This window comes from Plodia interpunctella, chromosome 16 (assembly GCF_027563975.2).
Source record: "Plodia interpunctella isolate USDA-ARS_2022_Savannah chromosome 16, ilPloInte3.2, whole genome shotgun sequence".
Classification (NCBI taxonomy): Eukaryota; Metazoa; Arthropoda; class Insecta; order Lepidoptera; family Pyralidae; genus Plodia; species Plodia interpunctella.
In genome coordinates, this window is record NC_071309.1 from 1,454,535 (window position 1) to 1,476,561 (window position 22,027).

At 36.7% G+C, this 22,027-nt stretch overlaps 1 protein-coding gene across 1 annotated transcript in view; it reads left to right on the plus strand.

Annotated features, from left to right (window-relative positions):
- The window catches only part of LOC128676342 (ATP-binding cassette subfamily G member 4-like), an 84,128-nt gene that overhangs the window by 57,558 nt on the left and 4,543 nt on the right, over positions 1–22,027 (plus strand). Inside the window, exons 5-8 of the mRNA XM_053756403.2 lie at positions 987–1,146; positions 16,795–16,982; positions 18,474–18,627; positions 21,057–21,225. Of these exons, the coding sequence (XP_053612378.1) occupies positions 987–1,146; positions 16,795–16,982; positions 18,474–18,627; positions 21,057–21,225 (671 nt within the window). The remainder of the gene's footprint in view (positions 1–986; positions 1,147–16,794; positions 16,983–18,473; positions 18,628–21,056; positions 21,226–22,027) is intronic.

Sequence of the window (22,027 nt, forward strand, 5' to 3'; positions counted from 1 at the left end):
TATACCGCCGAAGCCGGGACGGGCCTCTAGTTAGTCAATTAATTTACTACTAATAATTTCGTTAAGCGATACCTTATATACGCGTACGGGCGGCTCTGACGCAGACTGTGCACTTCGCAAAATGTGAACTTTTTTTGCGTCAGACCCGTACGGACATAATACACATTTTTCTGTATGCTGAGTGATGGTGTCATATGTAGGTACCTAATACCTAAAATTTACATCAATATTGTCTTGATTTTTTTCATAGTTTCAAGCATATTCTCTATCGTAAAAAGCTATGGATACAATAGGATAAATTCGCTATAAAAAGAAGTTGGAGTCATATTCAGAGAACGACTGATGTAGAAATAGTTTTTACTTATTGGTGTATTGTATACATAAAATGCTTATCCTTAATCCTTGTTCTCGATCTACTCGAAAACTACTGCACAAATTTTCATGCCATCCCACCAATAGATAGTTCATTCATTAAAAAAAATTACATAAATAATAAATAAATAAATAATAATAATAAATAAATATATTAGGACAAATCACACAGATTGAGCTAGCCCCAAAGTAAGTTCGGGACTTGTGTTATGGGATACTAACTCAACAAAACTATATTTTATAACAAATACATATATAGATAAACATCCAAGACCCGGATCAATCAGAAAAATATCCATCATGACCCGACCGGGGATCGAACCCAGGACCTCTCGGTTCAGTGGCAAGAACCTTACCACTGCGCCACCGAGGTCGTCATTCGTTGAGGAAGGTATATAATTTTATTATGTTTTTATTATCTTTCACGCAATTCTAACGAGCTGGCAAACATTATAACTTGGGGTTTTTATATTTATTTATTTTTTAATTAAACATTATAGAAATGTTAATAATAGGTGGACTTAATGCCATAAAGCGATCTCTGCCAGTCAAGCCTTGGGATCAAACAGAAAAAGGCAAAAGGGGTAGTGCTTTATATATATTTTTTATTACAGGGGCCTAGACGTGGTGTCCATCAGGCAGCTGGTGGTCCTGCTGCGACTGCTGTCCCGCCAGGGCCGCACCATCGTGTGCACCATCCATCAACCCTCAGCATCTTTGTTCACCCTCTTTGATCGCGTTTACGTGCTGGCCCGGGGATTATGTTGCTATCAGGTTTGTGTCATCATTATTTTGTTTTATTATTTTCCTGTCTTGTAATATAATAAGCCGAGAAATGACCATACGAGTAAGGAGCTTTGTAGCCGCACACTAGCCCCACCATCACAATTTCATCAATAGGTATATTTTATTTATTATCGAAAAATAAACAAGTAAAACCATATCAAATTACATTTTTTGCAAAAAGTTAAAAAAATACCTACAAGAATTAACAAAATTAACACTTCAAAATATAATAATGCACTTCGAGCCACAAAATAAGTTCCAGGATTCTAATTAACTTTTCTCAGTCGAACCTTAACATGTTCTAACTTAATTCAACTTTGCTTGCACACGAAGTTACATCGCGAAAATTAAATCGAATAAGTTACATACTTGAGACCCCGAGTCATACAGTATATGTCATCTCGCCTTACAGAATAATATTAGCAAAGATTTCGCTTCTCAAGTTTGCGCAGTTTATGTCAAATCTAGAAATTCAAAGTAAAATTTTAAATTGTTTATGATATGTTTTTATACGTTGTTACAAAAAATTAATTAAACCGGAAACAATATTTCAATCAAAAGGCCACAACGTCAAAAACCTTTGCATGTATCATCCCATACATTAAAACATTTTCACGAGAAAATTGTAAATAGTGAAGCAGTCAATATACATTTGGTTTACTTATTGCCATTGCGCCAATGAAATGAAAATATCAGAATAAACATTATAACTAAGCATTTTTATTAAACTCATACATAGGGGTTCATATGAATTACGTACCTACGTACATGCATAAATAATTTAATCAAAATCGGCCAAGCAATTTAGCCGTGAAAGCGGAACAGGCAGACTTTCGCATTTATAATATTAGTATAGATTTCATACTGGATATGAGCAAAGCGCCCAATGCGACTAACAAAGTAGACTTGTTTGGGGAACGTATGGGAGTGTTTTTAAAAAGTTATAAAATTAATGACAATTAAACTTATTTATTTAAATTAATTACAAAAATTAGATTGTAATAATTACACGGGACGTCTGTCGGAGGTTTACGACCAGAACAGTCTGTCTAATGCAGCAATGCATTCGGGCTCTATGCAAGTCCCTAAAAGTGCTGACATGAACTTATTTAGTTATACATACTTAGTATTTAGGGATTTACATAAGCAACCCTAGTAGAGGGTGATTGCATGACTAAGTCGTTACACATAGCACAGTTTTGGCACATGCCAAAACTTCGTTCACATCAAAACTATATATATAACTACATTGACGTTTGGACTGGTTACTTTTCGTAAACAAAAAAAAAAGGTAATTCAAAAAAGGAACCTTTTCTTTTCATTCCGATGATCGTAATCAGATCCCGTGATTGGTTTGGCGGAAAATCGCTATAAATATTTATGATCAACTGTACTTACCGCCGAATATCAGAGTGTATCGGAAGTTCCGGTACGTGCCGAAACCGATAAAATCCAAATACAGCGAGGGGCACGATGTTTTTTCCAATTAAATATAAAATACGCTTCGTGGAAATACTCGTTTGCGGTGTGCCTGTAGAGGTAGCTTTATCTGTTTGTGAACAAAAATTCAATGCGTGTCTGCAGGCCTACCATCAACTTTTATAGAACGATTCCAATGCAATTCAGTTCAATTTAGGCACCTAAAATGAATCGCATTCATACTAAAAATTAACTCGATAGTACCCATTTGCGATGCAGTTCAGTTTAGGTCGTAAAGTGGGTCGCGTTAAAAGATGATGGTAATCCCCCTGTTTTAATTCACCCCACCCACTCAGATTGTTTTTGTCGCTGTAATTAAAGTAAAGGTTTTTGTCGACGGTGTTCAAGTTGTGTATGTATCAGTTGACTTGACAACAAAGTATAAAACAAATTCGTTTCCCGCTGTCTGTCGTCATTTATGCTTAGATCTTCAAAGCTACGCAACCGATTATGATGAGAGTTTTTTAATAATTAGATAGAGTGATTCCAAATAAAGATTTATGTGTATAATTTATGGGCCGCCATTAAATAATAAAATAAATAAAGTATACTATAAATAAACATCAACTTTTACGGAACGATTCAAACGCATCGCAGTTCAATTTAGGAATTAGTGTGAATACTATTCATTTTATGTTCCTACATTGAACTGAGTTGCATTGGAATCGCTCCGTGAAAGTTGTTTGATAGGCCTGCAGGCCCACCATCAACTTTTAGTGCTAAGCCCTCTGCTGAATGAATTGGTACGAATTTGCGATCAGTTTTGCTACTAAACTGGTTAGCCCCTGGGGGCTTACTATCATCTCTTATGCGATCCAGTTCAGAACCTAAACCGATCTGCATCACTAATTCGTACCATCATCGCATTAGTAATCAATCGCATCCAATGAAGCGCATTAGTATTAAAAGTCAGCTTTTTAATACGGTTCCTAAATTGAACTGTGCCGCCTTTGATTCATTCCGTTCCGTAAAAGTTGATGTTTATTTATTTTATTTATAGTTTATTTATTTTATTATTTAATGGCGGCCCATAAATTATACACATAAATCTTTAAAACCGATATTGTTGAGGTTGAAATGGGACTATTGGGCAGGGCATATGGGCCAGGATGTAATATCAGCTCACAGTAGACACATCATGTTCGTCGATCATCGATCGTATTCGTCGATCGTGTTCGTCGATCGTGTTCGTCGATCGTGTTCGTCGATCGTGTTCGTCGATCGTGTTCGAGATCGTGTGAGAGTCTTGAGTACCTACCTAATGATGTCGTTTTTTGAACAATATTTGCATGCGATGCAATTCCATCCAGTGATTTGTACCTGTAAATTTTCTCCGATGGCTGATTTTGTTGATTTTTTAATTTGAAATACTAATTTAATACCCGTATTAAGTAGGCAGTGAATAATAAAACGCGTAAGTCTAAAATTAGTCATAATTAATGATTTTTTTTTTCTGTTTTTAGTGTAATTAATTTTGTAATTTACTTATTTCCTCCTTTGTCTTTTTTGTAATTTTTTTATATTGTTTGTAAATATTTTATTTTTAGTGTTCTATTTTGTTATTTATAAATGATCTTGTAAATATTTTTGAGAATATATAATGACATCTAACACTAGATATTGTATATCTATAGATCTAGAATCTCGGAACTTTATCGTGTTCCGTGAATCGAATCCTCTTGTCCCAACTTTACAAACGAGAATAAGTAGATGTTTTTACAACATCTGCGGGGCGGCGCGGAGCGTACCGGCGTGATTTTTAAAACGTCACGTCAAAAACGAACGATAAATTCCTGCTCGATCAGACAAAGAAAAATTGCTCAGTTGTGATCACAATTTTCACGTGGCAACATTACTCTGGATGTGACATCAAAAAAATAGACAGATGACAAAAAAAGTGGAAGTTAGACCAATCAACTTTGACGTTAACTTTATCCTGCGCAGAAAAACGGCAGTAGGCATGCCATTAAGTCAAAGTTAAAACGTGCAACTCACCCGCCGTCATCTTGTTTAGACGTTTTTACTGCGCAGATTAAAGTTAGACGGCGGTGTCGGCGCGCAAGTTAATATTAACGTCAAAGTTGATTGGAATAAGAGAGAGAAAACAGAAAGAAAACTTACAATATTTTTTGCGGTATGGCCCAATCATGTGGTATCAGCATCAGCGTAAAACGTCATTTTAATTATTATTAACGCGCGCACAAGTAGGTGTACCAAATACTTTCAAGGTGTTAACTGGAAATCAGCGGTTTTGTGAAAATTTATATTGTGTTTTAATTTTAATTATCTGCTGTTTTTAATAGTTGTAACGATTTAATTATCTATCTAAAATCAGACATGATCGAAAGATGCCAAAGACTGAGCGAAGTGAAGGATAAAATAAAGGAAAGCGCATTCTGAGCTCCAACGCTCTACGGTGGCGGAAGTAACCGATGTAACGCTCATACAAGGAAAATAGGAGGTGCTCTTTATTATTTTGTGCTATTTATATAAATGTGAGTTCATGTGTGCCACATCTAGATTGACGAATCAAAGAAAAATGTTTCGTAAAATATTCCATTTACTTAGACGACGTATTTGCTGAAAAAACTGTGATGAATGGAGAATTCAATAAGGCAATTCAATTCTTCGTTACTTCATGCACCGTTTTATTAAATTATTCACGAAAATGTACTCCGTTCTGTTAGATTCTTCTCTGTTGGTATCAAAGTATGTTATTAATTCAATATAAAGTCGAATTTCATAACGAAATTCTTTAAAAATGGGACTGAATTATTTTTTATAGACCCTAGGATAGGACCACTCCATATCCTCCCGTAAATGTCGTACAAGGTGACTAAAGGACAACTGAAAGGCAACAATAAATATTCCCAAATATAATACATTTGACGACAAATGACGTAACGTAAAATGTCGGTAGGAAATTCAATGGTTTGTGATATGGGTCATGTATTTTACAAGTGCCTTCAATAAATGATTAATAGTCAAATCTTCATATAATTGTAATTTGCTCACTCGAACGCTTGGCCTCGTGGCATCATAGCCTTAAATATTACAAGAATTTATTTGTAAAGAGATTTATTTGTATAAAATATGATACAAAATAAATTATTCACTAAATGGACGTTGAGTCGAAGGCAAACGAGTTCCGAGAAAGTTTCAGAAACACAAAGGAGCTAGCTTTAATGCTAAAGTATCGAATCTCTCCCTTAATTTTATAGCGCGGCCACTCTACAGTCCCCCTTTTGAATAACCATAGATGTATTATTCGCTAGACACCACATACCGACGCCATAGCAGAGATGAGTTTACTTACGGCCATTATTTTCTCAAAAATTCTTTCAAAAACCCAACTTATAAATGGGTTATAACATGGTTTGACCCATCTTCACATTCAAAATTAAAAATTAATTAGTGTGACATACGGACAGACGGACATGACGAAACTATATGTAAAGTTTTGTTATTGCCATTTGTCTAGGTGTGAAGGCTGGAAAATTTATTTTCCTCCCTTAAATATTTTTTTTATTATTAACACTGGTGTGAATGCTCAAATGTGAGAGCTCACATGAAACATACACGATAAACATAGTGTTAGGACTTTTTGAAAAAAAAACGGGAAATTCAAAGTGTAAACCAGTAAAACATCTAAATATGCCATTCAAATAGCTTTATACATATATATTCATATTTTGCAGTTTCATTTTCACAAAAATAAAGGAATTAATACAAAAGAAAATAAAATGTAGTACCTAATCATTTGTAAAAAATCTTAAACAAGTACTTGTTATGTTAGTCCAATTAAATTGACATATTTGGTTCAACGTTTATGGAATAAAATTAAATATGTATACTAGATATTGCCCGGGACTTCGCTCCCATGGGAATTTTGACATAAAATATAGCCTATAGCAATCTTGAATAATGTACCCTTCTAATGGTGAAATAGTTTTTGAAATCGGTTCGGTAGTTTCCAAAACTACCCGCTTCAAACATACAAACTCGCAAACGCTTACGCTTACGCTTACGCTACCTCTTTATAATAATTAGCTCGCTATAATATTTTGTGATAATGAGGCGTCTAGCTTGATTTGAATCTATGTCTCTAACTTATTCCCCGGCTGAATTATTTTAAAGTAGTTTAGAACAGAGGTAATTTATAAAATCTGGCACAAAAGATAACTTGGTGGTTTTAAAATTAAAACAATCGAGACGCCAAGAATCTTTGAATTTTATCGCTTTAGCTATCATTTCCGTTGTACACAACTGCCCAAAGGGAGTGTAGTATTTTAAAGTAGTAGTTCAACAAGAATCATAAACAGTAAATAACTATGTTTATACAATACCTGGTTAGTTACTGAAAATGCAGGCTTCTATTGGCAGGATGTTATTGGGGTTCGAAATTGGCCTGAATTGCTTCGAGAAAAGAATGGTACGCCCGTGCCGCTTTTTTGCTCGACTTGAGGTCGAAGTGTGGCTTTGCATTTCACTTCTCACTAGCGAATCGATTCGAAATGAGACGCAGAGAACCAATCACATTGCGGTGTGCTTGTCATTGCGTCAGAAAAGCGTGCTGTGATTGGTTAGCTGCGTCTCACTGCGAATCGATTCGACAGTGAGATGTAAATATCAAAGTCGCACTACGCACACTGTAGTCATTTAATAATGCACAGACACGCAGAGCGGCACGTGTAAGTGCCGCTCTGCGTGTCTGTGCATAATGGCATCGAATTTGTTGAAATGTTCTAATTGTAACATTGTAATTAACGAAGTGTTGGCGTTCATATCTAACAAATGTGATGTGATGGTCGAGGATAATTTAGTTCGGCTGTGTTCCACAAGTTTCTCTTCGGAGGACATTACGACTGCAAAAAATCTTCTTTTCAAGTCGGTGCCTAAAACCACTAGGCGCAATATCACCAGGAAGAGAGAAGGAAAAACTGAAAGGGAGCTGGAGGACATGATATCCTTTTTTAAAGTAACTGATCCTGACGAAATACCTACATTCGTCGCCCGTGATTTGCAGAAATTGCCGCCCGTTACTTTCGATCACATTGACGTGACGCGGCTGTTGAAAGATCTTGTTTGCATGAAGCAAAGTATAGAAGATATGAAAGAACAATATGTGCCCATGAGTGAGTTTCAACAATTGAAGGATGAGTTGGCTAACCTCAAACAGGCATCGATCGTCAATAATTTTCAGTGTGACAAGTATATCACTAAGAAACGAGGTGCGGCTAATTTAGTGGATAGTTATGACTGTGATAGCGGGCCGTATGGTTTTATAAACGTATCACACAATTCGAAGGAAACTAGCAAACATCCGTTAGATTCATCCTTGGTGAATAAAAACAGTACGCATCTACCGCAAGCGCGGAGTCTGCCATCCCGCTCGCCCGCAAAGGCGGACATGTTATCTATCGCTCAAAGTCAAGGACGCTTGGAAGCCACCGCCGCAGCAGATAATTTGCACAATATGAATTACGCGTCAATAACAGCTGACTGCACTGATAAACATCTGTTAGAAAGTGATAAGGGGCAGGTATGGATAACGGTCCAGAAGAAAAAACGAAAAAATCGTTTTATCGGAGAAAAGGGGACGTCAAGTACGGACGGAAAATTTAGGGCGGCGGACATGAAAATTCCGTTGTTTATTAACTATGTTCACAAGGACACGTCGGAGGAAGATATATGTACATATATACAAAGCAAAACTAGTATAACTGTGTCATTACAAAAAATAAATACCAAAGAACAACGAGAGTACAATTCATACAAAATCTTTATACCGAAAAATAAAATAACGGATTTTTTGAACAAAGACCTGTGGCCCGAGGGTATAAGTTTTCGACGTTTTATTGAATTTAAATATAGTAAAACAGACAGAGCCCCGGCTCGGAATAGCGAAGCACCGAATAACTAATTATGGATAAGCCCTTTACAATGATATCATTCAACTGCAAGGGAGTTAAACGGTCTACTGATTGTATTGGGAAGCTATGTGCGAATGCGGACATCATCGCGTTGCAGGAGACCTGGGTTATGCCGTATGACGTTGGTTGCCTGGGGCAAATTGATGACCGTTTTGCATTCTTCGGTAAATCAGCAGTGGATATTTCGAGTGGAGTTTTTAGGGGAAGGCCACACGGCGGCGTTGCCCTACTGTGGAGAAAAAGTATACTTGGTTCTGTGAGCGTTATTGAGTGTAAAAGTGTACGGCTGGTCGCGATAAAAGTGATGCAACAGGAGCGTTCTTTTCTTATATTCTCCGTATATATGCCTGTTGATTTACAGGAAAATCTTATTGAGTTTACCAGTGTGTTAAGTGAAGTGAACGCCATAATTGAGACAAATAATGTGGATTCCGTGTTCATATTAGGGGACTTCAACGCACACCCTGGTGAGTTGTTTAACCTTGAACTTTTACATTTTTGCTCTGAACAATCATGGACTTGCGTAGATCAGGAATTATTACCAAAAGACACTTATACGTTCGTGAGTGATGTGTACGGTAGCCTGAGCTGGTTGGATCACTGTTTGGTGACTGACGCTGCGTATTGTACTATTAGTAGTGTAGAAGTTTTGTATGGATCATACTGGTCTGATCACATGCCGTTACAAGTGGTTTGTAATTTGCAATTGTTAAAATCCAAAACGACAATAAATGTGAATAGAATTAATAAAGTAATTTGGGGTAAACGGGACAATGCCCAAATAAATGACTATAATGACTACTGTCACGCACGATTGTGTAAAATTGACTTTCCTTCCGAATTTAATAAATGCAGTGATAAAATATGTACTAATAATAATCATAAGTTAATCTTGAATAGCATATATAATAACGTAATAAAAATCTTGTCGGATGCGGCTGAATATTGTTATGTAAACAAAGGTAGGGCACGTAATAAAAAGAATTACATCACTGGTTGGAACGCTCATGTAAAGCTTGCTCATGGGGAGGCTCGTCTAGCATTTCAAGAATGGTGTCGCCAGGGTAAACCTAAAATGGGATATTTATATGAAAATATGAAAAAGAAACGTAAAATATTCAAAAAAAAGCTGAAATGGTGTCAAGACAATCAGTCACAAATTCAGATGGACAACATAGCTAAATTCCATAAATCAAAAGATTTTGCAAAATTTTGGAAAAGCACAAATAGTTTGAATCCTAAACCGAGCCTTCCCGCGAGTGTGGCGGATGAGAGTGCGCCAGTGGATATTGCTAATTGTTTTAAGAATCATTTTAAAGTACATTCTTTGCTGGGTCCGTCATCGCCGGTGATCGAGTCTGGGAGGTCGTGTAATGACAATCAGCTGAGTGTCAGAATCTCAACTAAAGAGATATCTGATATTATTAATGGCATGACAAGAGGGAAGTCACCTGGCCATGATGGACTCAGCATAGAACATTTGCAGTACGCTGGACTACATCTGCCCAGAGTTCTATCAATGTTTTTTACATTATGTATAGGGCATTGTCACCTACCCGATGACTTAATTAGAACAGTAGTAGTCCCTGTTATTAAGAATAAGACGGGTGACGCATCTGACCTCACCAATTATAGGCCTATTTCTCTGGCCACCATCTTGGCTAAGGTGCTGGATGGTGTGATTGACCGGCACATGTCTGACCGTATAGAGATACATGATGCTCAGTTCGGATTCAGACCAAATCTCTCTACAGAAAGTGCCATACTTGCGGTCAAGCATACAGTTCAGTATTACACGCAAAGAAAAACACCTGTCGTGGCTTGTTTTTTGGATCTCTCCCAGGCTTTCGATCTGGTGTCCTATGATCTTTTGTGGACGAAGCTGAAAAACGATACACGTGTGGCTAGCGAAGTAGTGTCGATACTCCAATATTGGTATGGTAGACAACGGAACCGAGTGAGGTGGGCAGGGGTCCTTTCTGACGAGTACGACTTGGAATGCGGGGTGAGGCAGGGGGGGTTGACATCTCCTCGGCTGTTTAATCTCTACATGAACGGTTTGATTGAGGAACTCAGTAGGACTGGGATCGGCTGTCATGTTGACGGAGTATGTGTCAATAATGTCAGTTATGCGGACGACATGGTCCTGCTGAGTCCCTCAATCAAAGCAATGAGAAAATTGTTGAGAATCTGTGAATCCTATGCAGAGGCCCATGGGCTCAAATACAATGTGAGGAAAAGCAATGTTCTTGTCTTTCAAGCGGGAAATAAAAAATACTCGGACCTGCCGGAGGTCACTTTAGATGGAGCAACGCTTTCCAGGGTAAACAAATTTAAATATTTGGGCCATTGGGTCTCTGAGGATCTAAGCGATAACTTAGATTTAGAGAGGGAACGCAGGGCGTTGTCTGTACGGTGCAATATGCTGGCTCGCAGATTTGCAAAATGTTCAAGGGAAAGTAAGATTACCCTATTCAAAGCGTACTGCCAATCTTATTACACGTGTAGTCTGTGGGTTAGCTATACGCAGCGGGCATACAACGCCCTGAGAGTTCAGTACAATAACTCGTTCCGAGCGCTGATGGGGCTGTCGCGGCGCTGCAGCGCGTCGGGCATGTTTGCGGAGGCGCACATAGACGGCTTTCATGCGATAATTCGTAAGAGGTGTGCCTCCATGCTTAGGCGGCTACGTGACAGCTCCAACTGCATATTAAAAATGATTGTGGACAAGTGGAATAGTCCATTGCTCATTCACTGGAACAGGTTGCATTGTGGGTAGTTGGACTGTTCCACTTGTTCACCTAATCTATTTTTTCCTAACTTTTTTTAACTTAACTTTTAATATTTTTTTGTAGCTAAGTTCCGCACTAACCTTAGTATAAGTAAATTGTTACTAACAAAATGGACACATGTCTGAAATAAATGATTATTTATTAATTTATTATTAAAAAATAAGTCATATAGTAAATTAATATAAGTTATCATATGGTGGCTTTCTATATACATCCATGAATAAACAGTTAAATGCCGAAACCGATTAGATTGTATGATTTAAGTGTGACTTTCAGGCATTCATATTGTAACTAGTAATTCTAATCTTAACTCATTACAAATACGAAGGTACGTTTGTTTTTATGTTGCTTTTGTCAACCTCAAATTTTTAATATTCTAGAAATTTTGTATACATGTAGCTTGAAGTACGGAGAAGGACATAATATCCTTCAGCCCGGAAAATCAACTGATACCATAAGAAATTCACGCAGGCGGAGCCGCGGGCTGGTACACTTTTGTGGATGTCTGTGTGTGTTTTATAAATATTATTAACTCTTGTACTTTTACCATTTTCTCATCTCACATAAAATAAGAACAAAGAAGTACGTTAACTTTCCACTTTAACTAGCTTAAAGTTAAAAATTCAAAAGCATTTAACTTCATTGTAAACTAGAAAATGCATTATTACTTACAGCCGTCAAGAAAGTAAAGAATTTAAATGAGGTCTTCTGTTGGCTGGCGACACTGAGTGTTTATCAACCAATCTTGATTATTATAATTATTTGGTATTGCAGTGGGGTAAATATCATTTTCTTTTTCTTTTTGGCAATCAGACTTATGTAAGTCTGATATTAACACGCTTTTATTAGGTGGACCTGTATCTATGTAAGAAACTATGTAATGGTAATCTCAGGTAACTAGCTTAACCATCTTCCAAGGATCGCGGCGTCATGAAAATTGGCAGCTGTATATAGTTCTGATGACAATACAATATTATGGTGCTGTCGAACTGATCTGATGATGGAGCCGGAAGATATGATCTGGAACTTCACGATGGAACATCGTATAGTTGTGTTTGAACTTGTTAGAAAAGTCTTGTAATGATTTTGACCACGATTAAGTATCAAGATCTGTTTCTGGCTTTTACGTGCGTGCACTTAGCTTTCTAGTGTTTTTTCACTTATTTTTCTAGTGTTTTTTAAACTATTAATTTATTTTTATAATACCTACTTTCCGTTGATAGGTACATGGAAACAAGACAACTTGACTATCTGAAAATATTAACTACAAAGTTATATTTTCATTGATGTATTGAACAACCTAATTAAAAGGCGTTTCAAACCAACTCATACAAACAATTTTGCTATATTGTCTCGCAGGAATTTATATAAAGAGTCGCGGGATACAAAATGAGCAAGACAGCAAGACGTTCTCATTATTTTTTTATTCGTTCTATTCTAACGCTCCAGTTCACAGACTACAGAGCATTTGGGATTTTGATGAAGTATATTTTATTGCTTGAAATATTTAAATAGAATTTCTCAGTTTTCAGGATTGCGTGTCCGAAAAGAATCTTATCAAAACGTCTTTTTCTCAAAGAGATAAGCGACCATGAAAATGTGTACTCATTAACAGATTGTGTTTTATGTGCGCATAAAAGTATATTCCCAAAGTTGTTTCACTCAAAATCTACTGGACTGCTTGAAATTTGGTATGTAGGTATCCCGGTAAATGGTCAGGTTCCCGTAGGATAATTGAAAAACTAATTATGAATCAAAAATGCCTCGGAATCCCGGATTAACATCTTATAGACATTTCATCCCGGAAAATGAGGAGGGTCCTGTAGGAAAATTAGATACATTTCATCCTGGTAAATAGTCAGGTTCCGGTAGGATAATTGAAAACTGATTAATATATATATATATATATTTACGTGATACTTATGTTCACAAGGCAATTTTATTTATTTTCGTTGTATTCATACAAAAATTGTAGTCAGTTGTCAGAACGACTTTCTATGTCTACTTAATAATTAATTCTTTATTAAAACCAAATTTACAATACAATACAAATTATATTTATTGCCCATAAAAATATTAGTACAAAATAATACAATTGTGCATACATATGGACCAATGGTGGGCCTATTGCTAAGCAATCTCTTCCAGCCAGCCTTTGGGTAGTGAGAGAGGATAACAGAAGAGGGTGGGCGCATTGTATCAATAAGTATATAAAACTCTTCCGTTACTGAGTGACTGACTGACAGACAACGTACACCCGAAACTGCGGATTGGGCGGGAAGCTGAAATTTGGCATGTAGGTGAGCACTAAGAGAGGATTTAAGGAAATTCTACTCCGAAAGGGGTGAAAAACTGTAAATATGAAAGTTCTACACCGTTGAAGTTAGTGACTTGAAAATTTGGATTTTGATTGCTTACAACAAAGTAATGAATACGTGTTTCAGATTTTTCTGAAAATTTACCCTCAACTCCTTCAAAAGGGCGGTGAAAAATTGTATGGGACTTAATACAATTTTCAAGATAAAAAGCAGAAAATTGGCACACTTACTTTTTGTTGTAAGTAACAGTAATAGTAAATACAAAAATGTTTAATCTACGTTTGTGGTTAATAAAAAACCGGGACGCAAACCGTCATAGAAAAGGGACGGCACGCGTTGCAGAAAGCGGAAGTGGGAGTCTCACTGAGTCAGTGGAGTCAGTCACTGAAGCTAGAGGTCCCGGGTTCGATCCTTCGAGTCGGGTCATGGTGGAAAATGATCTTTTTCTGATTGGCCTGGGTCTTGGATGTTTATCTATACTGTATGTATTTGTTATAAAATATAGTATCGTTGAGTTAGTATCCCATAACACAAGTCTCGAACTTACTTCAGGGGCTAGCTCAATGTGTGTGATATGTCCTAATATATTTATTTATTTATTATTCAAATTGTGTTTATTTCGATACGATGAACATGTAAAAATCGTAATGTAAATTGTATAACGTTCTGGACGCTGCGTCACAAGCTCGCTTAGTGCAGAGTCCACAGTCCAAATTATAAATTGTAAATCTAACTTCTAAAATGATTCTGTCAACTATTGTACTTTTTTCTTTGGTGAATAAAGTTATTATTATTATTATAGTACGCGATAAAAAAATTACTGAGATTTTGCTATGAAACGCAAGCGGGCGAAGCCGCGGGCAAAAGCTTATACACAATATTTGGGGGAAGGTCCAACAGTTTTAGACTGTGATATTATTATTTTTATCATTACATAGTACTTGCTTCCCGTTATGTGTCTGTCCCTATGTATGCTTAGATCTTTAAAACTAAGCAACCGATGCGGATTTTTAATAGATGGTAGGTACTATATACTGAAGGAGGTTTTAAGTGTATAATTTTTTTACGGTTTTACACGTACAAAAACCTTTTTAATGCCCCCATTTTGACCGTAAACCGCTCGCGCGATAATAGCATGTCATAACTTTCGATCGGTTAGCCTAATACGCTTGAAAATAATGGCTTAACCGAAAGTGTTTTCCTATCTCGTGTTTTATCTAGAAACTGTTAGGGTGGTGCTCAATTGAATCCTTTCTTTCCTAGGATGAAAAATGAGTATTACTTACTAGCTTCCTAATACTTATCTCGAATTACGACGTTTTTCCCTTTGACCCTACTACCTTTTAACCAAATCAATCAAAATCAAATCATTTATTCAGATATTAGGTCTTCACAGGCACTTTTTCACGTCATATTCAAAATTAAATGATATTTACCAAAGCTTGATTGACTGATGAATTGAGTTGATTTAACGCCTCAGCTGCAACGGCGAGCGAAAACCATGTGCGACGACTAAACTCGCGTGGGCCGCCAGAGCCCGCAGCGCCGGAGCCTTGACAGAAGCTTTATCTGCGACATTAGTATTTCCTTATTTCCATAAAATAAAAACGTCTTTCCTCATTCAATACAAATCCCGAAATACCGAATAAACTTAAGTAATTCTTATAACAACAAATCCCTCAAAAGATTTCCGAACAGACATGACAATATTCACAACGTCCAGCCAATGTGATAAATATATGGCCTAAATGGCTTGACCATATTCAAAGTGCCCGGGCATTAATAATAATGATATAATTATTCACCTGTTCCAAAACACAAATACATAAGCTCGTGTTGCTAATACATATAGCCCCTCCATTTTGAAATATCTAATTTGTAATTATTTTATAATATAACTAGCGGCCCGTCCTTGCTTCGCTCAGGTAAAACCTTAATAAATTATACAACTCAACCTTCCTTCAGGAATCAAACTATATATTTAAAAAAAACTCGCATCAAAACCGTTACGTAATTTTAAAGATTTAAGCATACATAGGGACAGAGAAAGCGACTTTGTTTTATACTAAGTATGTAGTGATGATGTAAAATTCTCATGTGTTTTTATTTCTCCTTGTTCGATCGCGAACAAACACATATATCAAAAGACATCTCATAATATACAATGTACGTTTAATGCTTATGATATTCTATGTGCTTAACGTTAAATAAGCAGAGATATCACAAAAATGCTCCGGTAATTAATAACGCAAAGTGCCTTTGCAGGCAACATTAAAAAAAAAACAAGACCTTTAGAAAGCCATTTTTTTTTAATAACTGCGTTTTGTAGCTTCAAGTTACGGAAGTAAAATATAAAATTTTAACTCCATAAAAAGAGGCAGTAGGTATTTGTTTTCTGAAAACGTTTAACACTTTAGTTTCCATAATAATACATTATTATGACAAGCATATTCGATCCAAGATCAGTTCCAAACGAGAGAAATCCTGAATGATTTTTACGCGACATCTGTGTCGCTGTTGACGAGTCGATACGCGCGCGGCTTGACCGATGGAGAAACTCGCGCATTTGCGAAATTCTCCAAGTCCGTGGTATAGCAGACAAACTTCGTAGGGAACAACTGTCTGACTGTGTCGGTCCCGCTTAACCTAACCCAATACGTGCTGGCTTGATATTGTGAAGGATGATATGCGGCTGATACCAACTCCACACTGTCATCGAACAGTTTGCCAAACTTTGTCAGATTCTTTGTAAATTTTTCATTGTAGTAAATAAAAGCACTCAAACTAACTACGCAATACTCACGCATTCGCGTCGGCATGTTCGGCGACAGTATGAATCTGGCTCCACTACGATACACGGAACTCATATGCACAAATACAGACGACAACTAGGAATACCGACGACCGTGCGAAGTGAAGACAAAAAGTAAGAAAATGCTCAGATGACAGAGATAGTGTACTCCTCTTCTTCTTCTCAGTCGTACACTCCTAACGGAGTGCTCGTGGTTATGGATCATCCGTTCAGCTAGTGAGTAGATAGTGTACTAGTTGATTTGAAAACATTCTTTTTCTCTTCCATTGGGTCTGGTATATTTTTACCTTGTTTTTCTTCAGGGCGCTGCGCCTCTTCTAGTCCCGTTCCTGTCCGAAGTGGGCCACGTGTGCCCCACGACACACAACCCCGCTGATTTCGTGCTGGAGACACTGCACGGCGACTTGGAGGTACCGGCTCTCATGTCCGAGCTGTGTCAGAACGGGAAGCTGTGTCGCAAACTGGACAGGATCACCGCTAGAGGGGGACGGTGGGTATACATTTTAAATGGTTTTGATGACAAAGCCATGACATTACGTATGTATTGCTTTTAGTGAAAATGTTATAGAATTAATTACATGTTAATGGATGTAAAGTACTTACTCCATGGCTCTTCCGACCAGCGTAGAAGCATACCTAGCTACAGATAATAATCCTTACATAATATAAAACAAAGTCTTATGCGGCGTCTGTCTGTCTATTTTTTATGCGCATTTCACCAATAGATAATGTGATTCCTGAGGAAGGTTTAGATGTTTGTTTTTACCCGAGCGAAGCCGGGACGGACTTCTAGTATCTAATAAAAAACTTTATTATCGTTACGTATGTGCCGCTGTGATACAAATTGGAAATGACTCTTTTTAATTTCGTGGCTCCATCGTTCGCCACAACGATGATTTTGCCAACGTCAAGGTTGAGATTGACACGGAATATAATATGTTATAATGATATATGAAACACGGTTGATATTATTTCCTCGATTGACATATCAAGAAGTATTTGAATAGCACCCTTCTTTGACACCTGACCTGATAGTCAAAAGAGAATGAAAGGTTGAACGATTATAGAATGGTGAATGATGATTGAATGATGAAAGGTGAACCCGTTCATGTCAGGCAGTCGCCCGGTCAACATATTTATTTGTACGTGGGCTTCGGGCGTTATAGCCAAAAATCCTGCGACTATCGCAAGGACGAGAGAGAGGGACAAGCACCATTAATATTCATATAGTTGGGAAGTGGATCTTTAACTCGCAACATTCGATTAAAAACAGAAAGTCGGAAAACTAACTAAAAAGTTGTAAGATATTACTTTAAATCCCTTGCAAAAACGGCAACTCCAAACCGTCCACTAAAAGCATCGCGCTGCTGAGCGCAATTTATAATTAGTGGTTTCAACAAGAGTTCCAAACTCTGCGTCATAGACTTAGAATAGGCTAGATGCCGCATGATGCCCGCCATTTGTCCTAATTCCACATGATCGAAATTAAAAATGGCGTGTCGGCCCGCGCTTTAGGGCAGGACCTATTTATATCATTACGTGGATATGCAGCTGATAGGCAACAACAGAATTCCCAAGGAGTGTTGACATCAGGCAGGGGACCTGTACTATGACATCAGGCTGTTCTAAAGTACCAGCCGAATCTTTAAAATCTTTACAGCCCTGAATGCAACCGCAAACATGTGAAGATGAAAGAAAGAGGTCTAATAAAAAAGAATTTATTGAAAACAGGCATAATAAAATTTATCTAGCGTGCTGGCTGGAGGAAAAGCTGGAAAGAAAATAAATCATTTAGAAGATTCGGACTGCGATCGTATTGTTGTTCCATTGTCTCTATTATCTTCTGGCTCGAAGGGTGTTTGCCATTAGTTTATAAGGTTTTTACTTGTAACACGAAAGTTTAATACAAAAATACATTATGAAGGTGCGGTATCTAGCAATTACAAATCTGTGTTTTATACTCAATTTTCGTTTGTTACAGGAAACCAGTACTGCACTCGGACGAGTCTATCCAGAGGATATTTGTGGAACACGTAGCCAAGGAGCAAATGCAGAAAATGGAATTTGCCACTACCTTCCTCAGTCAGTTCCTGATTCTCTCAAAGCGAATGTTCATTCAGACTAAGAGGAATTCTGTAAGTATTTCATTTATAAAATTGTACCTTTAATAATGTGAGTGACACTATACGGCTGAGGAAGAAACCGGGAAAATGATATGAAAGAGAGAAAATCTTTACAAAATTATGGGACTTTATAGAGACAAAAGACAGATTGACATAGAAAATACTTTATTGACATAATATGGTTTTATTACATTTTTACAATATTAGGGCACAAATAGTTTTACATAAATCAAGAAATATAGGTAGGTGGGGAAGTATGTATGTATACTTATATCCGTGCGAAGCTGAGACGAAAAAGTAGGAAAGCGAATCCTGGTCTCTGATGGTCAACGAAAATCAAGAAATCTTGTACACACACAGATGACAGAGAGATATATTTTCGTTGAGTTAGTATCCCATAACACATGTCTCGAACTTACTTTGGGGCTAACTCAATCTGTGTGATTTGTCCTTATATATATATATATATATATATCCATTATATATCCAATCAAAATAACCAGAATTAGGGAAACCCCCTTAAATTCCATTGCAAACAAGTCAAGAAATCGAACTGCGACAAAAAAGTATAATTGGGCTTGATCGAAGTCGATTCAACAAATAGGTTATTCCTAACCTATTTCAAATTTCAAAAGTACAGTCGATTTACAATGCAGCTTCTGGCTCGCGGAAATTCCAACTTAGATTTGTAACTCTTTGTTCGACGTTTAGATACAGTCGGCTACATTGTAGATTTTTAAAAAGATACAGGCACAATATTACTTCTTTAACCCTTACGGGGTAGACAGAGACAGGAGTTTTGACGCCACGTGGCCCAGAGTTAAAATTTTAAATTTTTAAGATAAGAATATAATGAGAGTTAAAAATACTGTTATTTGATTCTCTACACTCCCATCTCTGTTCCCCATTGCGTTCGGGGTTATGACGCTGCTTCACAAGCTCGTGGTCAGCGTAAAAAGCTTTAAAATTTTGAAAATTCAGCTTGGATTTTCCCCCTGGCTTCGCCAGCGTAAATATCCCACGGGAACAGTTATTTTTCCGGGATGAAAGGCACCCTATGTCCTTCTCCATACTTCAAACTACATTTGTATACAAATTTCCAAGAAGATTGGTTGAGTACCTAGTTAACGCGTGAAGGGGTAACAAACTAACTTTCGCATTTATACTATTAGTTAGGATTATCTGCGGTCGACTGTACTAAACCTGGAATTCTCAATAAAGTATTTCGATATTAACGTTACTCGCTCCGGTGTATATGTGCGAAGTGCATTTGTATGATGAAATATTATACGAGCAGGTTACGTTTATTAATTTGCCTGCACTTTCATTATACATACGACTAATGCACTGCAGCTGTATATTCTGGAACGTTACTGATATAGCAGTCGATATCACAGTCCCTTTTTTATGTGTGTAAAAACGGTTAAAACCTTCGTCTCATCCTACCATCCTACATCATAACCTTCGCTGACGACCTAGGTGGCGCTGTGATAGATTGATAGATAGATAGTACTACACTCATATAGGCTATATACATATAGGCTCAGCTTTGCAGTGCAAATTGGCAATTCTGCCGGCCTTTTGGGTACTTTGCCGCAATATAACGCGCGTGATGGGCTATATTTAAATAAGTATACATTTAATTTTAGTTAATTTTATTTCATAAATAAATTACATAAGTACTGTTTTTGAATGGCGAATTAGACTACACTAGCGACCCGCCCCGGCTTCGCACGGATACAATATTCACCTTCATTCAAATTCATATTCAAATCATTTATTCAGAAATTAGACCTTCACAGGCACTTTTTCTCGTCAATTTTTATATTTATAGTTATTTCTCACAAGCTACAAACTACTGGCATTTCGGAACGACCACTGCTGAGAAGAAATGCCGAAAGAAACTCATTTGAACAGTGTTGGTCCCTATCATGCCAGATTGGCTTACCGTTATTGTTTCTTACAATGTAATGTAAAAGTACATAATGTACATAGTCAAAAGGTATATCAAAACAGGTTATGATATGTGTTTCACATCGATGTGATATATATATATATATATATATATATATATATATATATATATATATATATATATATATATATATATATATATATATATATATATATATATATATCCATGACCTCACAATTACAAATCTTATTCGTCGAAACAGAAGTACAATTCAGACACTTGAAGATCACAAATCACGTACATGTTTTACAAATAAAATTTTAATGTCACAATATAAATAAAATTATTATTATTATCTGGAATCACTCTATTAATTATAAAAACCCGCAACTAAATCTATTGTTTTAAAGATCTAAGCATACATAGGGACGACAGCGAGGAAGCGACTTTGTTTTATACTATGTAGGGATAATAACTACTGTCTTAAAAAAAGGAACTTGATTATAACAATATGTATATATTTCAGCTGAGCCTCTGGATTCAATTGCTGCACCACGTGGTCTCAGCAGTCTTCCTCGGCAGCATCTTCTTCCTCGTGGGGAACGACGCGGGCGCACCCATCACAAACTTCAAGTTCTGCTTGAGTGTGCTCGTGTTCTTCATGTATACGTATATCATGATCCCCGTTTTGTTGTGTGAGTGTCTTTACTTCATTACTTCTATTTTCATGCGGTCCCCGAAACTCAGTACCCGCGTAATGAAATTAAACCCTTGAGTTTTGACATATGGTAAGAAGTGGAAGCCGGGAACAACTTTCGCATAAAGTTTTTTCAGAGTGAAAAGTAAATTTCAGTTCGTTTCAACATGTTGTTTGTCACTTATCACATTGTTGCATGGGTTGTGACGTCCCACAGGTACAGATACCGCATGGTCTTATTATTACGGAGATGAAAAATATAATAAATATTTATTTAATAACTTACAATAAGGTAACAACATTGTGGCTGGAGCCTCCCTTTATGTACATAATGTACTTGTGTTTGCAGTATCCGCTCTTCCTCGTTAGAGATATTCCAATGCAATAGGGTACTTAATTAATTATATAACTCCTTACAAATCTAATTAATTATTATTAATAATGTTTCTAAGTTCGTGGGGCAGTTGTTTTTTGTAAAAAAAAATATTGTGTTCGCTTGGTCTAAGTTCGCGGCGAACAACTAGTTATATACCCAACTATAATTTTATTTGTTTTGCAGTAAAAATATTGTATGTTGTGGCACCTAAAATTTATAACAAAACTCCACAACAAGTTAAAGATCAGAATTTAAATTTATTTAAAAAGCACCTCAATTCCTTGCTGATTGATAAATGTTATAATTTGAACGTTTTTTTTTTTTTTAATGATAGATTCAGATAAAAAATTAATTATTTTAGTTACTGATAGCACGCTCTCCATTTAAATTTGCATACCCGTGGACGTTGAAACATGTAGGATTA